Below are 19786 nucleotides of genomic sequence, written 5' to 3'. Positions count from 1 at the left end.
TTGCTGCCTTCATCTTTTAGTTAAGAAACTGACAATTTAGCCCTGACTAGTGTGGCTCAGTTGGTTGGGTATCGTCCTGCAAAGTGCAAGGTCGCTGGTTTGACTCCCAGTCAGAGCACATGCCTGGGTTGCAGGTTTGTTCCCTGGTCAGGGTGCATGCATGATATAACCGATCAATGTTTCTCTCTCACATTGATGTTTCTCTCCCTCCCTTACCCTGTCTCTAAAAATAAATAAACAAAACCTTAAAAAAATAAAAGGGAAAGAAACCAATGACTTAGAGAACTCAACTTACTTGCCCAGCATCACAGGGATCCCAAATCATCTCTTAATGACACCAAAGCCAAGAGCACATCACACATACAAATACTGGTGCCAGTTTCGGATTAAATTTGTATTGTTTCTTATCATTGTCTCCTTTCCCCCATTTAGTCTTGGTACTTCAGATTTTGCTAATCAGCACCAGCTGACCTCATCCAGGAAAGGACTCAAAAAAAGCTTTCTCGGACTCTAAGGTCAGATTTAAGAAATGTGTTTTCTGGTGTTCTCACTGCACCCAGTATACGTAGCTTCACTGTGGCAATTACCATACTGGACTGTGATGTTGTAAGCTGCTTGAGAGCAAGGATTTGCCCCATTAATCCTGTATTCCTAGTGCCAATCTGAGTATCTCAGCACAGTGTAGTTTCATAAATAAGTGTTAAACAAACAAAGAAAACTGACCTAATTACATAATGTACCCAAGGACACACAGCTACTAAATGACAGAACCAGGATTCAAATCCAAGTCTCTCCATAGCCAGAGTCTATAATTACTGTCTCAATGAAGCTACAAATTAGTGTTTATCTCTTTATCCTGCCTATGGGATTTCTTTGATCATAAACACATAAGGAATATATATAAAGTCCCTGTTTTGAAGATAGCTTATAATCATACAAATTTGCCTGTCTATGCTTCCAGTTTTAATGTGTACACTCTGCAAAGCTTGCAAGATAGTTAGCATGTAGTAACAGTGGTGACCTCTCCTAAATATCAGAATTCTAAAGGGGCCATGTCTATATTGGACAGTCTCCCTGAATTCACACTCACATAGAAATTGATGTTACTTTGAGTTGTCACAGGAAATAAACGAGAGTCTCTTAGGAAAAGAAGAACTCACTTTAACTTTAGCTTTTACTTCTTCACTGTCCCCTTCTCCATCATTGCGGGGCTCCATGCCAGACTCCTCCTGGATTTCTTTGTTTAGGACAGAATACTCTTCTAGTAGAGTGTCAAACAAAACTATTCGCTTGTTCTTGAAGAAGCCATAAAAATAAGCATTGCTGTGGGAAGAGCGTTTAGATCCTAAGGAAAAGACAGTTCAAAGCACGGAGAATAATTAAAAAGTCTGGGGTCCTTGGAAAGCCTCCTAGAAACTGCATTACTGGAAAGGATATTAACATTTTCAAATTGTGTAACGGCTGAAGACACCTGTACCAACATAAATCACCCCCAGCAGTGGGGGAGTGTCTGTTTACAACGCAGTCTGGCCCACACAGACCTCTGCTCAGCAGAGCTGTACAGCAGTAAGGAAGGAAGGAAAGCCGAAATATCCAGCTGCAGTGGAATGATTAAATTATGGTAAAGCTATGAAATGGAATATTAAGCAGTCTCCCAAAATTATGTTTTTGAAAATAAGATAGGAAAAAGCTCACCTATATACTGAGGATATAAAACTTTATGTATCTATGGTTCCATTATTATCATGGAAAAAAATGTACATGTGAACAGAAAAGCAAAAACAAAAGCCTATTAAGAGATACATCAAAATACTGAAATGTTAAAAAAAATACTGAAGTGGCTTTTAGAACTATAGATTTTTGTTCCCTCCTTTATACTTCTGTCTCTTTTCCTAGGCTTTAAAGTAAGTAAATGTAATTCTGTACTCAGAAAATCATCAGAGCTACTTTTTAAAAGACTGAAAAAAAAATGTAAAGTTTTAACAGTGGCTAATAGTGCCGAACTATGGTTTTTATTTTCTTCTTTACATACGTATTTTATTTTCTAAACATTCTATAACGTGCAGTGAATTTAGCGGTTAAAAGCAGACTTTGGGTTCAAATCTTGGCTCTGCCATGTATTAGCTGTGTAAATGGAAGAAACTTTCTTAATTTCTTTAAGCTATACTTGCCTATTCATGGTGCAAACCAATACCTACCTCATTGGATTGCACTGAGGATTACATGAGAAAGTCTAAGTAAATCAACTAGACTACTGATTTATTTATTTATGAGCCTGATGCATATAAACTACTATTACTTATATGCTTTTTAAAAAAATTATAAAACATGTTTCTCTTGAGAATTTGAGATCTCTCACTGTAAATGTGAATTTTGTATCTACTCATATTTCTAATGCAAAGTATAAGTCGTATATTTAGAGTACAGTATATTTTATTTATATGGCAGTGTGTTTGGCAGTATGTTTAGAATATGGTAAGGTTTTGATAAATAGTGGCATTTATTTACTTATTTACTTTTCAGTTTTTGTTTAATTGCTTGGACATTAAGAACCAAAAGTGGCCCAATTTTGCCAAGAATATAGGACCTTAGGATTTGGAAAGCTGTGAATCATTCTGAGGTCTTACACTTCCTTCTCCTCTCTGTCTTATCTAATTCTGATTAAAAAAAAATTAATTTAAAAATATTTCCAAGAAGCTGCTTGAATTTATTTATGGAAGCAGGCAGATGGAATGCATATAAATAAAATAAAATTAACACCTTAATATCTCCCACTGGTCCAATGATCTCAAAATGTGACCCAAGGTACACTTACACCAAAATAAGTCCAGGGTGCTAGTCAGATGTAGATGTTAGAAACACCTATGAGTAGAAACACCTACGAGACCCACGGGTGAGAATCTCTGGAAATCTTTTTTTAACAAACTCTCCAGGGAATTGTTATATAGTACTCACTAAAGCTTAAAAGCACCTGCACAATGCCCTGACTGGTATAGCTCAGTGGACTGGGTGCCAGCCTGAGAGCCAAAGGGTGGAGGGGTTCAATTCCCAGTCTAGGGCACAGGCTGGGTCCCCAGTAGGGGGTGCATGAGAGGCAACCATACATTAATGTTTCTTTCCCTCTCTTTCTCACTCCCTCCCCCTCTCTAAAAATAAATAAATAAAATATTTTAAAAAACAGAAGTCCCAGCACAAGACCATAAGCTTTTTGTATCCCTGTGCCTGGCATATAGTATACATTCGATAATGCTTGTTTACTGAATGGACTAATGATACCACTTGAGGTGTGATGTGATGTATTTGAGAACTCTTGAGAATCAAAATGTTCCATGCAAATGTAAGGCATTGCCATCTGTGTCATTTTTGTTTATGATGTTTGATTTTAACCTCTTAGCAGACCACTCTCCTTGAAACACTTTCTTTTCCAATCTCAAAGAGAACAGCATTTTCTCTTGTTTTCCTTCCTACCTCAGTGGTCTCTCCCTCTCAGTTTCTAATGCTGACTCTGCCGTGAGCCCCTCATCCATGGCATTAAACACCATCTCTGTGCCAGGTACTTCCACACCAACATTCTTGGCCCAGACCTCTCCCTAGAACTCCAAACTCATACACCCAGCTGTGTTGTTTATATTCACTTTTAAATAAATATTTTACTGTTGTTCTATTACAGTTGTCCTCATTTCCCCCCTCTGCTCTCCTCTGCCCAGCCCCCCACCCCCACTCCCACAGTTAATCTCCACACTGCTGTCCATGTCTATAGGCCATTCATACATGTTCCTTGACTGGTCATTTCCCCTTCTTTCCACCCTCATCCCCCTCCCCACTGATCACTGTCAGTCTGTTCCTTGTTTCCATGCCTCTGGTTCTATTTTGCTAGTATGTTGTTTTATTCATTAGGTTCCTCTTAAGATGAGATCATATGGTCTTTGTCTTTCACCACCTGGCTTCTTTCACTTAGCATAATATTCTCCAGTTCCATCAATGCTGTTGCAGAGGGTAGGAGTTCCTTTCTTTCTGCTGTGTAGTATTCCATTGTATAAATATACCAGTTTTTTGATCCACTCATTTACTGATGGGCATTTAGGCTGTTTCCAGCACTTGGCTATTGTATATACTGCTGCTACGCATAGGTGTTCTTTTGAATTGAAGTTTCAGGATTCTTAGGGTATAATCCCAGCAGTGTTATCGCTGGGTCAAAAGGCAGTTCAATTTGTAGGTTTTTGAGGAAACTCCATGCTGTTTTCCACAGTGGCTGCACCAGTCTGCCTTCCCACAAACATTACACTAGGGTTCCCTTTTCTCTACATCCTTGCCAGCTCGTTTCTTGATTTGTTAATGATGACCATTCTGACCAGTGTGAGATGGGATCTCATTGTGGTTTTAATTTGCATCTCTCTGATTGCATCTCTCTGAGGGACCTGGCCTGCAACCTAGGCATATGCCCTAACTGGGAATCAAACCGGCGACCCTTTGGTTCGCAGCCCGCACTCAATCGATTGAGCTACACCAGCCAAGGTGCCATTGGTATTTTAATAGGGATTGTGTTGAATCCATAGATTGCTTTGGGTAATAAGGATATTTTAATGATGTTAATTCTTCCAATCCATGAACACAGTATATGCTTCCATTTATTTGTATTGTATCTTTCTTAATTGCTTTCTTCAGTGCTCTGTAATTCTCCGAGTACAAGACTTTTACCTCCTAGGTTAAGTTTATTCCTAGGTATTTTATTTTTCTTGTTGCTATAGTACATGGGATCTTTTTCCAAGTTTCTGTTTCTGATATTTCATTGCTGGTATACAAAAATACCTTCCATTTCTGAATATTAACTTTGTATCCCACAGTTTTGCCAAATTCACTTATTAGGTTGAGTAGGTTTTTGGTGGAGACTATAGTGTTTTCTCTGTACATTATCATGCCATCTGGAAATAATGAGTTTTACTTCTTCCTTTTCAAATTGGATGCTTTTTATATCTTTTTCTTGTTTGATTGTTGTGCCTAGAACTTCCAACACTATGTTGAATAAAAGTGGTGAAAGCTGACACCCTTGCCTTGTACCTGATCTTAAGGGGAAGCTTTTAGTTTTTGCCCGTTCAGTATGATATTGGCCGTAGGTTTCTCATATGGGGCTTCATTATGTTGAGGTGTGCTCCCTCTATTCCCACTTTACTGAGTGTTATCATAAAGGGGTGCTGTACTTTATCAAATGTCTTTTCAGCATCTGTTGATATGATGTGATTTTTATTTTTTATTTTGTTTATGTGGTATATTACATTTATTGATTTGTGAATATTGTACCATCCTTGCATCCCTAGGATGAATCCCATTTAATCATGGAGTATTATCTTTTTAATGTATTGCTGGATCCAGATTGCCAATATTTTGTCGAGGATTTTAGCATCTATGTTCACTAGAGATATTGGCCTGTAGTTTTCTTTCTTTGTTGTATCTTTACCTCATTTTGGAATTAGGATAATACTGGCCTCATAAAAAGAGTTTGGGAGTCTTCCCTCTTCTTGAATTTTATGGAATAGTTTAAGAAGGACAGGAGTTAGTTCTTTAAATGTTTGGTAAAATTCACCTATGAAGCCATCTGCTCCAGGGCTTTGGTGTGCTGGGAGTTTTTTGATTACTGCTTCAATTTCACTAGTTATTATCAGTCTATTCAGGTTTTCTGCTTCTTCGTGATTCAGTTTTGGAAACTTGTACATTTCTAGAAATTTGTCCATTTCATCCAGGTTGTCCAATTTCTTGGCACATAGTCGTCAGTAGTAATTTCTTAAAATCTTTTGTATTTCTGTGGTGTTGGTGGTAACTTCTCTTTTGTTTCTGACTTTATTTCTTTGGGTCCTCTTGTTGTTTATATTCTTATGTGTGTTTTTCACCCTGCCCAGGATTGGAATCTCATTTCAGAGTTTAAGAAATTCATACCACGTCTTGTGAGAGACCTCTTGTCACTTGAGAATTCTAAAAAACCAGGTATTTGTTTCCCCAGCATCCTGGCAGCTTGCTCATGCCCTGGCTCAATCAATCAAATGTACCCACTAGGGACTCTGAATAGTTAGCTAATTAGCAAACAAGCAGGGCAGTGAGGAACTAGTTGTGTGGGTGCTAGTGGCAGGGATGTTAGGGGTGCAAACTGCTGAATCCAACAGCAGGAGGCAACAGCAATGTCCTCCCAGACTGGCTCTGCAGTGAAATTCTGAGTTCCTCGTCTCCCTAGGGAACAGCCCATTTTCCAAGCTTGGTAAACTCAACTTTCCTGGTGATTCTGTAAGCTAGCAAATATTGTTTCAATAAGCGATATTTTCCCCACTTAAGTCAGCCACAGGTAGTTTCTACTGCTTGTTTGCAACTAACTACTGCTTGCCAAATTCTTAGTTCAATGTTCAATAGTTATCTCAATATGCAACACATTCAACTTAATTTTGCATAAACCTGCTGTCTTCCAGTTTTTTCCAATATCAGGAAGCTACCATTTATCTAACTGCCCAGGCTAAAAATCTAGGTTGTTATCCTCGATGTTTCCCTTTCCCCCTTATTCCTTTCCATGTACTCTGTTAGCAAATTCTACCTCTAAAACATATCCACAGTGCACCCACTTCTGTCCATCGATCACTACTTCCCTAGACTAAGCTACCACTACCTCCTACCTGTATCACTACAACAACCTCCTAACTGCTCCCCATGCTTCTATTCTTGCCGACCCTACAATCTATTCTCCATATAGCAAACCAAGTTATTTTAAAAACACAAATCAGACCATGTTACTTTCCTGCTTAAAACCTTCAATGGCACCCTGGCTGGTGTGGCTCAGGGGAGTGAGCGCCGGCCTGACACGAAAGGGTCACCAGTTTGATTCCCAGTCAGGGCACATGCCTGGGTTGAGAGCCAAGTCCCCAGTAGAGGGCGCATCAGAGGTAACCACATACTGATATTTCTCTCTTTCTCCCTCCCTTCCCCTCAGTCTAAAAATAAATAAAATCTTTAAAAAACCTTCAATGGCTTTTCCCTTGAACTTAAAATCCAAGCTCCTTCCCCTGATTTACAAAAGTCTTTGTGGTCAGACTCTTGCCTATATCAGATTTCATGTCCTAACACTCTACTGTAATATGGCAGCCACACTGGACTTCTATCTGTTTCCTAAAGACTCAAAGCTCTGGAAGGTCTTTCTATTGATGTCAGCAGGCATGGCTCCTTCCTTCAGGTCTTAGCTTAAATTCACTTGCTCAGAGAGGTCTTGCCTGATGACCCACTCTAAAGTATCTACTCAGTAATTCTTCACACTAGTTTAATTCTCTGCTCAGCACTTGCTATCTGATATTTTCTGGGAGCAGGAATCTTGGCTCCTCACTGCAATATTCCTATGAATTTACAAATCTGTAATGTGTGTTGTTATTGTTAGTAAGAACACTCATTCATTCAAAATATTTTTGAGGACTGTTAACATTATTAACAATAAATGCATACATTACCAGTGAGTAAACTTCTGTTTAGCAAAGTTAAGTTGCTCAAATTCACAAGGTAACTGTGATAGAGCGAGGATTCAAACCCAAGACTACTGACTCCACAACCTGACCTCTGAAATTCTACCCCTCCACCTACTCAAATCTTGATTTTCTATAAGGTCCTAGCTTATATTATAACCCTACATAAGGTCCTCCCTGACTACTTCACCTGAAACCACATAGCACTTACACAGCTATCAAATACCTCTGTTACCATTAACTGTCATTTCATGCTATCTGATTATAACTGAAGTGATCAGATTAGTTTGCCCCTTCAGTAAAAGACCCTCAGAAACTGCTGTACTGATTAGTGTGCTACTAGTTTAATATTAAATAAAAGAGCAGTGATCTCAGAGGCTAAAGAAATATGAATTAGCTTATTCTCCTAACGTTTCCCCACAGAAATGTTCTGACTGCACCTTTAGTTTGGCTGTATAACCTCAGAAGCTAACCAAAGTGTAAGATTTCTATACACTCCTAGTTACTGTTAATTCATTCTTTCCAGTTATGGCCACCTCTGTTCTCCCTGGGCCCCTCAATTACATACATTTTGGTTTCTACTCCTTCATCCAATTGGTGACTTTTTAGTTTAGAGGAGGGATGGGCAAACAATGGCTTGCAGGCCCAATTCAATCTGCCATTTATTTTTATGAATAAATTTTTATTAGAACACAGCCATGCTCATGTGTTTATGTACTACCTGTGACTGCTTTGTTACTATAATGACAGAGTTAAGTAGCTGTGGCAGGTAACCTGTGGCGTGCAAAGCCTACGCTTTTCTATCGAGGCCTTTACAGAAAACGTTTGCCAAAACCATGGTTTAGAGGAAGCAAAGCTGAAACCTAGAGGGATGAAGTGACTTGTGCAGGATTCCACAGCTGGTAAGCAGCAGAGGAAGAACCGGTCTCATTTATTTACAGGGATTTTAGTTTACAGATTCTGAAAGTCATGGTACCACACAATAGTGTTAGTCCACATCTCTGTAAGCTTCCTTGAGACTTTAGTAGTCTTACGTAAGCTAATAAGACAGCTTACTTCTACCCAATAATGGTACAGTTTTTGGTAATCTGCAGGTGCAATCAGAGACCTCCTTCAGAGACACTGAAGTTTTATTGAAGGAGACAAAGCCAATAATAATGGTTTTGTTTAGGAGCCCCCAAACTAGTATTAAATGGAATCTGACTATGCAAGAGTCCAAGTTAATTACTAGGAGCCAGACAGGTAACAGAAGTTACCTAAATCAGGCTAATATACACGATATAACAAGGAGCGATTAAGGCCTTGGCCCAAAATTAAAAACAGTACTGAAAAGCCAACCAAACACAGCTTCGGGCAAGAGCAGGATTCGGTATCAGGCCACTGGTTTGATGACATGTCTGTGAACTAGGTCATCTATTCCTATCAATCTTAAAGAGCCAAAATGTAAAATCCTAACCTTTAGATAAAAATCTGAAAAACAAAAAACAAAAAACAAAAAACCCCAACACTGATTTGTTCATTTATTAAAGTTTTAAGAATAAAGTACTCAAATAAAACAAGCGAGTCAAATGAAATCTTCTTACCCCCAGTAGCCTTACCTTCAACAACATACACCTTAGTCAAAGGAAAGTCAATACTCTTTGCCATTACTTCAATTTCTTGTTTAAGCTGTCCCTCAGGTAGAGGTGTAAATTTGTCAAATAAAGGGGCAATATAATCAGCATAGATTGTGACAAGCACCTAAAAAATAAATGTCAGAACAACCTATGAATATGTTCTTAAAGAAAAACTACTCATTATACAAATTCAATGACATTAAAACAGCTATGTGATCCTAGTCTTGAGAACAGGGACCTTATCTTTCTTGCTCTGATATTCCCAGCCCCATATCGTACCAGATATTAAGTGTTCGATGAATCAAATCAAAATGAGTAGTCTCTAGGTGGTAATAACCGAAAAGTCAAATGATCCATTCAAAACTATCCTAGGGATTTCTGACACTTCATAAGCCCATAATAACTTGGAATTCTGCCTTTCAAAGTAACCATGATAGACCTGAAGTCTTTGCTAAAAAATAATTACTAGAGCTTGACTGTGTGCTGTCTGTTATTTGGTTGGTCCGCTAAAATTAATTACCTGCAGGTCACAACTGTGCACTTCAGTTGAAACAGCACTTCCTTAAGCATTTTGAAAGCATTTCCTGTGCTCTGTTCCTCTCACTTCAGTTTGCTATACAACAGATACTTGTAAATCAAACCAGTGCCCATTTTCTGATCTTGATCCCACCAGTGGGAAGTGAAACAATGAGCACCACTGTAGTTCAGGCTAAGATAAACCTCCTCATCGGTGGAGTTAAGAGATGATAGATGGTATTTTCTACAGGCTATCAACAGACAATTTTGATTGTGCTATAGTGTTTGTGTTGTGAAGCAGTTTAGAATTTGGGAAGGAGAAGAGGAAAAGAAGATGCGAGAGAGGGCAAATGAAGGGGGAACGAGCAAAAAAGGGAGGGAGAAGGAAGAGAGACGAGGAGCGGTGCCAGTCGGGGAGAGAAGGGGAGAGGAAGGGGAAAGGAAAACAGAAAAAGGGGCAGAGATGGGACAAGGGAGAGAGGGAAAAGGGAGCTAGGAGGAGGGAAGGCAAAGAAAAACCAGCTAAGTTTATGCTTTTTTTCGTCTTGTCCCTCTTCAATCTCTTCTCTTCACAACAGCCATGATTTTTAGGCAACGGAGTTCAGTTAAGAGTCACTACGTTATCAAACCATGTCATCCGTTCTGGTGGCAACCCATCAATGCATAGCCCCAAACTGCCTGACAACTGGATCATTATAAGTAACAACTAGCCTCTAGGATCTGTAATAGTCAACAGAAGGAGAACAATCTGTCAGAGTCAATTCTATTTTAATAACCAAAACCAGAAACCAAGAGGGGAATTTATGAGCACCTATTTATATTTCATCTGCTTCTTAAGAACTGTTTATGTGCCAGTGAAGTCTAAACTATACTTATCACACCAAGGAACTTTGTAAAAAAAATGAAACAAAAATTTTACTCACCAGAGAAACAACTAATGTGAACAGCCAGGCATAAATAAAAAAATAGTCACCCCCAATTTTAATAATGTAAAGCAGAAGTGAAGACACAGGCAATAAAATGCACTGAGTTACAATAAATTTTTTGATGGCATCTTTTATGAAGAATCCCAAAGTCTGAAAAAAGAAAACATCATCATAAGAAAATGAGAAATTGCTTTTTAAATGAATATAAAAAGATACATTATTAAAGCAATTAAAGAAATTAAAAGGCAGTGAGACTATAATACATGACGCTAAGCAACCTAAGACAATAAGTGTCTTGCATTTTACAGTTTAAAATAAACATTTAAATGTCATTAGCTGAAAAACACTAGACATTAGTGCTAGAAGAGTTAACGGCAAGACCTTCAACTATGCTCTTTACCATATGCAGTTCTTTTTTCTCATTTAACTCACTCTCTAAAACAGCAAATTATGTTCCAACTATTACTGGCAGAAGACAAGGGCACAAAAGGTCTTCACATTTAAAAAGAGAACATTTGCATTCTCTACCATACCTGCTGATTGAAACCATGTTTTTCTTCTATCACAAAAGTATTATAAAGACTCCACGGCAAACCAGTCAACGCACTGAAGAGTGTAGCCATCAGCAGAAACACCAAGGACTGAGTGATCTAAACACGAGGAAAAAAAAAAAACGGCAGTTTTTATAGTGTAATATTAATTCATTCTTAAAATGAATTACTGGGGAACAAATCTATGAGTACTTGCTGAGTACTTACTAGATCTCAAGCAATGTGCTTGTTTCTGTGGGTAATACAAGGTCTGAAACATCATCTATACCTTCAACATTTACTTGCTAGAGAAGGGGGTACTAAAATAAGTCCTCTCGTATTACACAGGAACTGTATGAAAGTTACCTGAAGTCATACAGACAGTTATGATTTAAAGATTTGAAGATTTGAAAATCCAGAACTTGCTCATCTATCGTCTTCTGAAACATCCCCCATTCTCCCTAGTTTATCAACATATCTTAATAATCAACCTAAAAAATGATTAAGTGGTCATTGAAATGTTGGCAATCTCCCACTGTCTGTTCTAAATATGTAAGGATATGGAAGAATAAAACTAACACTCATTTAGTAATAATTAGTGTTTATTTCTTTAAGCAGTTTGGACAATGCTCGCCATCTCAAAGTTTACATCAGCTTTGAACATTTCACCCCCTGAGTTTTCAATGTCATAAAATGTTTCTGAGGTCCTCAAATGTGAGTTTCTGCCAGTACGCCACCTCTGGGACATCTTCATCCTTTTCGTCAAAACCGCCCTCCTCACGTATACCCATGCCACCTTCACTGAGTTCTTCTGGCTGCACGTCTAACCTCTCTCTGGGCAGCAGGGTCAGCCTTCCCGGGGGCAGCTATTTCGTCTACACCTTCCCGCATGTTAGATTTGAATTTCACTTCGGTGTAACCATTTTCCATTTCCCACTAAACTTTCATCTTTGTTAGCCAATTCCCTTTCAATTACTCATTTCTTTGTAAAATGTCATGCGGATATGTAGCTGGGAGACCAGGAGGCCACAGAACACGCACTCTGCGTAACTGACTAACAGGTTGACCACTCGCTGAAATACTTTGAAAAAAGTGAAGTGATTGGTCACTGACGATTCTGAGCATCTGTTATTTGCAAGTGATCTGTGGACCAAAGAGCTAGCAGGGAAGTCTGTGCTTTATGCAGTTACTCACATAATATGCTACGGTAACTGAAATCTGAACCACGTTGTTAAGGGACTGGTGTTATTTAACTAAGCCGTGGCGATTGAAATTTGTGTATACCAGAACTGTGCAAGAAAGTACAGCCAACATCATGTGGACATTAAAGCAAACAAAGACTTATATATACAGACAGGAATAGGTCTCTAATTAAAACATTGCTAAATGCAAAAATATCATCTCAGAACATTATATAAAATATGTCCCATTCAGTTAAGAAATAGTTTAATGCACATATGTATATAAATTGTGTTCATTCATTCAATAAATATTTACGGAGTACCTACTCTGTGACTGGCATTGTCCTAGCACTAGTGACATAGCAATGAAGGACACATGTATAAAAGGTCTCTGTGCCTTTAGAGCTTAAAATTCCTGTCAAGGAGATAAAGAAAACAAATCAACAAAGTAGCTGCAGACAGTGGTAAGTGCCTTTATGAAGAAAACAAAATACGGTGACGGGCTTCACCAAGAGCATCAGGTGAATTGTATTCTAGATGCAGCGGTCAGGGAAAGCCTCTCTGAGAAAGTGACGTTTAGGGTGAGAACTGAAAAAGGAGCCAGCCGTGACATTACATAAAACCACTTTAAATCCTTTTTGAAACAATGCAGAGATTATGTAAGGAAACCGCAAGACCACATGTAACAGGTCAGGAGAAAGAGTCTGTGAAGACAGAGAGACGTCACAGGAAAAGGGGTCATAAAAGAACTCGGCCGCTTTAGAAAAAGGCATACACACAGAAAAGGGACATCAGATGAACTGAATGAAAGCGCAAGGTACCTTTCCACGTAAAAGAGATCCAGCATTTCAAAAAGGAATCAGGGCGGGGGGGGGGGGGGCGGGGGGAAGACATGACGATTTCTAAGGAAAAGTCAGGAAGCAGTGTCCCAACACCCATTACGGGTGGGAAGTCTCAAGTTCAAGGCTTTGCTTTACACTCGAGTTCCTGGAAGGGTAGGTGGCCAAGCCAAGCAGCTCAGTGGAAACTGTAGGAGATACACTCTCTGTCTTCGCCTGAAGCATCTGCTCAGTTGTGTGGCACAGAGAACCTGCTTAGTGTTCAACAACATTCGTGCTTCCCCACTCGTTGCCTAGAGTTGTTCTGAGAAGCAGCTGCCTCACCAAAGATTACCTTACCCGGCCCCCTTGTGTCTGCGAGGGAGATGACTGGCTCACAAACAAAATGAGCACACAGAGGAGAGGTGTCACCTTAGAGCCAAGGAAGTTAAGAAGAGGGTGTACATACCTCATATTCTGGCCCAAAGCCAGCACTGCTGCAGAACCGTCCAGAAAGTCTCCAGAGATAAGGGATTCCTCCAAAGAGAAGAATAAGCTATAAAACAAAGCATAGTTTGCTCACATTTGAGCAGTACCAGAAGCTATCATGTTATAAACAAAAAAGGACCCATCTCATTGAGGATAAAATATACATTTTGATGAATACAAACCAACTGAGATACTAAATTTAGACTGTTAAAAGGTTTTTGCCCATACATTTTATGTGGATGAATTGCATGATACATAAATTATATATCTCCCCATAAAGCTATTTAAAAAAAGCTTTTGCCAAAAAACCACAACAAAGGATTAAAAAAATAATCTACATGCTGCCTTCTACAAGGATTTGGCTTCACTGGCTCAAATTTTCCACTCCACCAAGAGACAGGGCCCAGGCCCCCTGTCTGATCACGTCCGCTGAAGACGCTGCAGCCTGAGTGCAGACAAACTCCCCGCAACCTCGCTGGACCACAGCCAGGAAACAAGCTTAGAAAGGCTGAAAAACTTGTCCAAACTCCCACAGCTCATGAGTGACAGAAATGGAATCCAAACCAAGCTTTATGCCTCCATAACTGGCTTCTCCTTAACAGGAAATAACCTTTTCAGCCAGGACAAAGTGTCATATTGGTATAAGTGCCAGTCGTGTCCACTTAACGAACTGGGGCAGAATGGGTCATCTGCGCCTTCGCCAGGTGAGGAAAAGGGGACTCCTGAGGCAGGAGGCAGGCTTACAGCAAAGCAGGCCCCCTTCTCAGTGCTCCCTTTCTCTTGGACAGATACATGAAAAGAGGTATTCACCAAATCACGTGGACGTTCAAATGAAGCAGCAGCTCTTAAAATTCGAAAAGAGTACATGTTACTCACAACAGATACTAAGTTTGTGGGATTCATTTTGTTAAGAGGAATCATTTATTGTTTCTCTCCGTGGAGCCTCAGGAGCACAGTGATCACCCTGCTTGGGCAGACGCTCCCTCTCCCACCAGTTCCGTCGCGGCGCCTCGTGCTCTGAGGGTCTGGGGCACTGTGATGTAGCTCACGGGTGTCCTCCCGACCTACTCTGCACTTTTAGATATGAATCCGTAAATAATACAGTGGTTTGTTTATACATGCTTTTTAAGAATGTGTATAAATGACTTGATATTGTACAACTTGCTTTTTACACTCTATATTTTTTAGATCTATCCTTGGTGAGTTTTAACTTTATTCAGTGTTATCGGCTTGTTCTCTAAAGTATTTATATCAAATTACACTCCCATCAGCAGTATCTGAGTGTTCCTGTTTCCCCACAACCTCACTCACACTTGGTGCGGTTCATCTTTTTAGATTTTTACCAGTAAGCTGGGCTGGCTTAATATCATGGGTCTCAAATACAGGCTCTCGACAGCAGCATCAGCATCACCAAGGAGTGAGTTAGAAATGCAAATACTCGGACTCTACCCCAGAACTACTGAATGAGAAACTAGAAATGAGCCTAGCAATCTCCAGGAAAATCTGATATACACCAAAATTTGAAAATCACTGTTTTAATAAATTGCTTTTAATGGCTCCCTTAGCTCTAGGCCCAGCTATTTCCACATTACTACAATTAAGTCAATTATGGACGTACATTCTTTTCCCAAAAGACACGTGCTGGCATCAGTGCACGGTATATGCTCTACTTGTTGCACTAATTGACTGGGGATGGCATCTGTTTCCTCCTACTCTCAGTACTAATAATACAGAATTAAGGGTTTATAATGCCTTTAGTGAAGGAATATTAAAGCTCCAGCTTTTAAGTAAGTATCAAGGGCAGTTTCATATGAACTTTGAAAGCATCTATGAATGCATTTGGATACTGCTGTTGCAACCTGTCTAGTACACTCTGGGGAATGAAAACCAAAGCACAGTGAACAGTAAACTTCCTCTATATTGGCCATCTCACTGAGCATGCTCCTGGGGATGTCCTACAAAAAGAACTGATGATCTCAGCAAAAACGAGTCCAGTGCTTTTATATGTATTATGTCACTGAAGCTTTGAAAAGCAGGCAGGGCAAGAGCATAGTCATCTCTATTTTACAGATGAGGCAACTGAAACTCAGAAAGGTTAATGTGCCTAAAGAGACCATATTGCTCTCTTTAGGCAATATGGTAATTGCTGTAATTACCATAGTATCTGCTGTATTAGGCACAGTAGGTGTTCATTTACATGACGTTACTCAGTCCTTGCCATAACCATGAGATCTGGTTTAATATCTACATACTTTTTTTCATCGTAAAGAGGAGAAAAGTGAGGCTCAAAGATGCTAAACTGCTCACCCAGAACCACGCAGAAACTAAAGAAGCAACGATTTGGACTTTTCTACTCTGCCCTACTCTACTCCCCAGCCATCCATTCCATTTCCTGAGAGGACATCTATGAGGCGCCACGGAAGTCGGTCTCAGAGAGGCTGGACTTCTTCTCTCTGGTTGCTCTGTCACAAATGTGTGGCACGGTGGTACCTGTGGTCACACAAGGCCTCTGCTTATGTTCCCCCAGGTAGAAAGTACCAAGACAAAAAATAAAAAGTCTAAATTAATCTTTGTACTTGTTCTTTGTGACCAAAGCATATAAGCCTATTGATTTTAATCAGCACAACACAGGCATTAGTGAACTTTTTTCAAACAGAAAAGGACTTCAAAGTAACACAAAGCGCTTCCTCACCTGTTGGTCAATGCAGCTACTAATTCCCCAAGGATAAATTTAGCCCATTCATGCTGCAGTCCCTGGAGTCTCAAGAATGGTTTCTTAATGTAATTTTAAAGATTCAGAAGAGCGGAGTTTGGAACCTAGCTCTCCCCTTTACTAGAGTCACCTGGTCTTTAATAAATGGACAAGCCATTTAATTTCCCTGAGCCTTCGCTTTCTCACCCATAAAAAGGGAATGATAATGCCTACACTTCCTACCTCAGAGCACTGTCGTGAACGTCAAATACAATAGAAACAGTGTATGAAGTGAAAATCACTACTCACACACCCGTTGTAATGGTGACCACTGCTGTTCCCAGGTTCGCCCATCAGTACTGCTTCTAGTCTGAGCCACAGCAGATCACAAAGCTCCTATTCCACACTCGTACTCCCCTGCCCCGTCCTCCCCTAGGACACACGGAGCCACTCCCATGGTCACTGGCTGCAACGACCAAGCTGTTGCCCATCTCTCCTGGAACTGTCTTACTAACGACAACAAGGAGACTGAAGATATTTTTCCTGTCATTTCATAATGGCCCTGTGGGGATAAGTCAAAGGACTTCTAAGAGTCAAACGTCAGCGAGGGAAGGTGACAGTGTCTAACTTTCCCATCTCTACTTCCATCCCTCTCTGAGGGCTGATTTCCTACCCAGGTACTGTCCCTAACAGAAGGAATGCTTCAGATAAAGTAACCAAAATCAAATACAATCCTCAATAATGCTGGCTTTCCTGGAGTGGTTGGAAGGCATCAAGTTTTGTTTTGTTTTGTTCTTAAAGATACGTTTTATTGGCTTTAGAAGGAGAGAAGAAGGGAGAGAGAGAAAAAAAAATATCAATATGAGAGAGAAACACCGATTGGTTGCCTCCAGCACATGGCCCCACCGGGGATCGAACCCACAACCTAGGCATGTGTCCTGACTGGGAATCAAACTTATAACCTTTTGTTGTATAGGACAATGCTCCAACCTACTGGGCTACTTGACCAGGGTGGAAGGCATCACATTTGAATACCAATCTTCCGTATCTCAGTAACTAAACTTGGCTTAGACTAGTAAAAATATAATTTAAAAAATCAATACTGAAAAGACTAATAACTAGTATTCACTGTCTATCCCAAAAGCCACTGCAATTTTATTTTTCAGATCATTTATTAATTCCAAGACATAACTCTTCCAGAAGTTTTGCCATTTTCCATCACGTTGAGGAAATGGGAGAGGTTTCTAATAACCTGGTTCTAACTGCATTAGTCTTACTGTTCCATGTCTGTCAAGGCAGACTTTGTGACCAGATAAGTAATTTTGTCATCATGTACTAAAGCTACCAACAGTCAGTTTCCTCTCTTTAACTGATAGCTGATCTCAACTATTTTCAATGAGGAATCTTTCCCTTAGTGGCAGTGGGGACCTAAAACAGCTCTGGAGGAAGAGATAATAAGCATGATCATAATGATGGAACTAGTAATAGCCAAGGCTTATGGTGCACTTACAGTGGATCAGGCACTGTTCTAAGCATCTTACAAATATTAACTCATTTAATCCCCTCAACACCACTATGAATGAGGAACTAATATTACCATGCAATTTTAGCAGATGAGAAAAAAGAGCTAGAAAAACACTGAGTCACTCACTTGTGGTCACATACTCAGTATGGTAGAGCTAAGATTCAAACTCAAGCCAGAGTCTGCTCTTAACTTCCGCATCATGCACTTTCAACTGTTCCCAGGGGTGGAAAACCAAGAAATGGGTTTTGGGGTAGAAAAAATCTTACTCATTTTATAAGCACATATATACATATGTATGGTACCAAAACAGATACACAGTGTTATCTGTGGTATTAAAATTTCACGGAGGGACAATTAGGAAAAAAAGTGTCTAAAAAGGTACATGGTCAGGGGCCAGGGAGGAGCGTGAAAACCAGACTGAGAAACAGTGCTCTCTCTAGTCTACACTCCACAGCCTCCTCTTCTAGCACAGAGGTTAAGACCAGCCCTGTTTTGCTAAATAAAGATGATCTGTCACTCACTGTTTCATTCAATAAATATGAATTATGTGCTTATTACAAGCTAGGCACTAGGCATAAAATGCTGAGGAGACTTTAAAGAACCCTTTCTTTAAGGAACGACCAGCCTGTCCACTAAACAGGCACATTCAATACAGCCTGGTAAGTACTCTGACAGGAATAACAACAGGATGCTACTTTCTGCAGGCTTGAGGGACAGGAGAAGTTTCCAGTGGCTCCTTAGAAGAGATCTGTCTCAGCTGGACCCCAACGGAACAGCAGGGATTAATCAGCCTCCAGCGAGTGAGCGGCACTGAAGAGGGAGAGAAAGGGTACCCCAGACAGAGATACTCACGTGTAAAAAGACTCAGAGTCATAGGAAACCAACTTGGGTACAAGCACAGTAAAGAAGGGGAAAGAATTTGCGGGAAGAAATAAAAAGATGAGGCTCCAGTAAGCAAAAATCACCTCACAAACCACACAGAAATTTGGACTGCACCCTGGAGGAGAATAACATGATCAAAATGGTTCTACAGAGTTCCTGGGGCTGCAACGTGGAAGACAGGCTGTAGTGTTAGGACGGAGGCGTGAAGATAGGTAGGGACGGCTATGAGAATAACCTACAACATAAGATTTTTCATACCTGGCCTTGGTGACAGTTGCCATATTCTATAATTGTTTTCCCCAGAAAGTTTAAAAAAAAAGTTTTATTGAACTTATTGGGGTAACATTGGTTAATAAAATTCTACAGGTTTCAAGTGTACAGTTCTACAACACATCATCTGCACGTTGCATTGTGTGTTCCCCACCCCAAGTCAAGTCTCCTTCTATCACCATGTATCCCCCTTTACCCTTTTCCACCCCCACCCCCTTTCCCTCTGGTTGTCTGTGTCTATGAGGTGTTTTTTTTCCTTAATTTCTTCATCTTTTTCACCCATCCCCCAACACCCCTCCCCTCTGACAACTGTCAGTCTGTTTTGAGCCTGTTTCTGTTTTGCTTGTTAGTTTGTTTTGTTCACTAGATTCCATATGTTAGCAAAATCATAACTAAACAGTTACGTTTCTGAGTCTTTTGCTTCACACCTATTCTATCAATAATAAAGGCCAGGAAAGCATTCTGGGATTTGTAGATGTGATATCCTCTTTTGTATCACAAGAATACAAAAAGGAAAACAAACATACAAAGTATTAAACTACTGGACAGATTGTCTTTTCAAGACATAAAGTACTCACAGTGCCTTCAATCTCTGAGTAGAGTCCTGACCAGAAGCTGAAGGTACTTTTATCCAGCTGATAGAGTCGAGACTTCTCAAACGTTTCTGAATCCATGATCTGTCCTAACTCCAGTGGTACATGAGTTGTTGTTTTATATATTCGTCTCTGAAATATTTTGAAAACACTTTAATGAAACAGTCAAACCAACTCATTATTTATTACAATAGTTACTTAGGATCAACACTGAATGGCTTACAGCATTAACTTGTCTCTTAACCCTGTTGAATTTACTTT

At 39.8% G+C, this 19786-nt stretch overlaps 1 protein-coding gene across 1 annotated transcript in view; it reads right to left on the bottom strand.

The window, feature by feature from the left end:
• ZMPSTE24 (zinc metallopeptidase STE24) overlaps positions 1-19786 on the bottom strand; it is a 38382-nt gene that overhangs the window by 16586 nt on the left and 2010 nt on the right. Inside the window, exons 2-7 of the mRNA XM_045859900.1 lie at positions 19511-19657; positions 13544-13630; positions 11079-11195; positions 10543-10695; positions 9086-9227; positions 1161-1345 (exon numbers count right to left, since the gene is read on the bottom strand). Coding sequence (XP_045715856.1) covers positions 1161-1345; positions 9086-9227; positions 10543-10695; positions 11079-11195; positions 13544-13630; positions 19511-19657 — 831 coding nt within the window. The remainder of the gene's footprint in view (positions 1-1160; positions 1346-9085; positions 9228-10542; positions 10696-11078; positions 11196-13543; positions 13631-19510; positions 19658-19786) is intronic.

This window comes from Phyllostomus hastatus, unplaced genomic scaffold, assembly GCF_019186645.2.
Source record: "Phyllostomus hastatus isolate PE091 unplaced genomic scaffold, TTU_PhHast_1.1 phas_scaffold_182, whole genome shotgun sequence".
Classification (NCBI taxonomy): Eukaryota; Metazoa; Chordata; class Mammalia; order Chiroptera; family Phyllostomidae; genus Phyllostomus; species Phyllostomus hastatus.
Note: the sequence above shows the minus strand (reverse complement) of the source record. Positions and strands in the feature narration are given on the sequence as shown.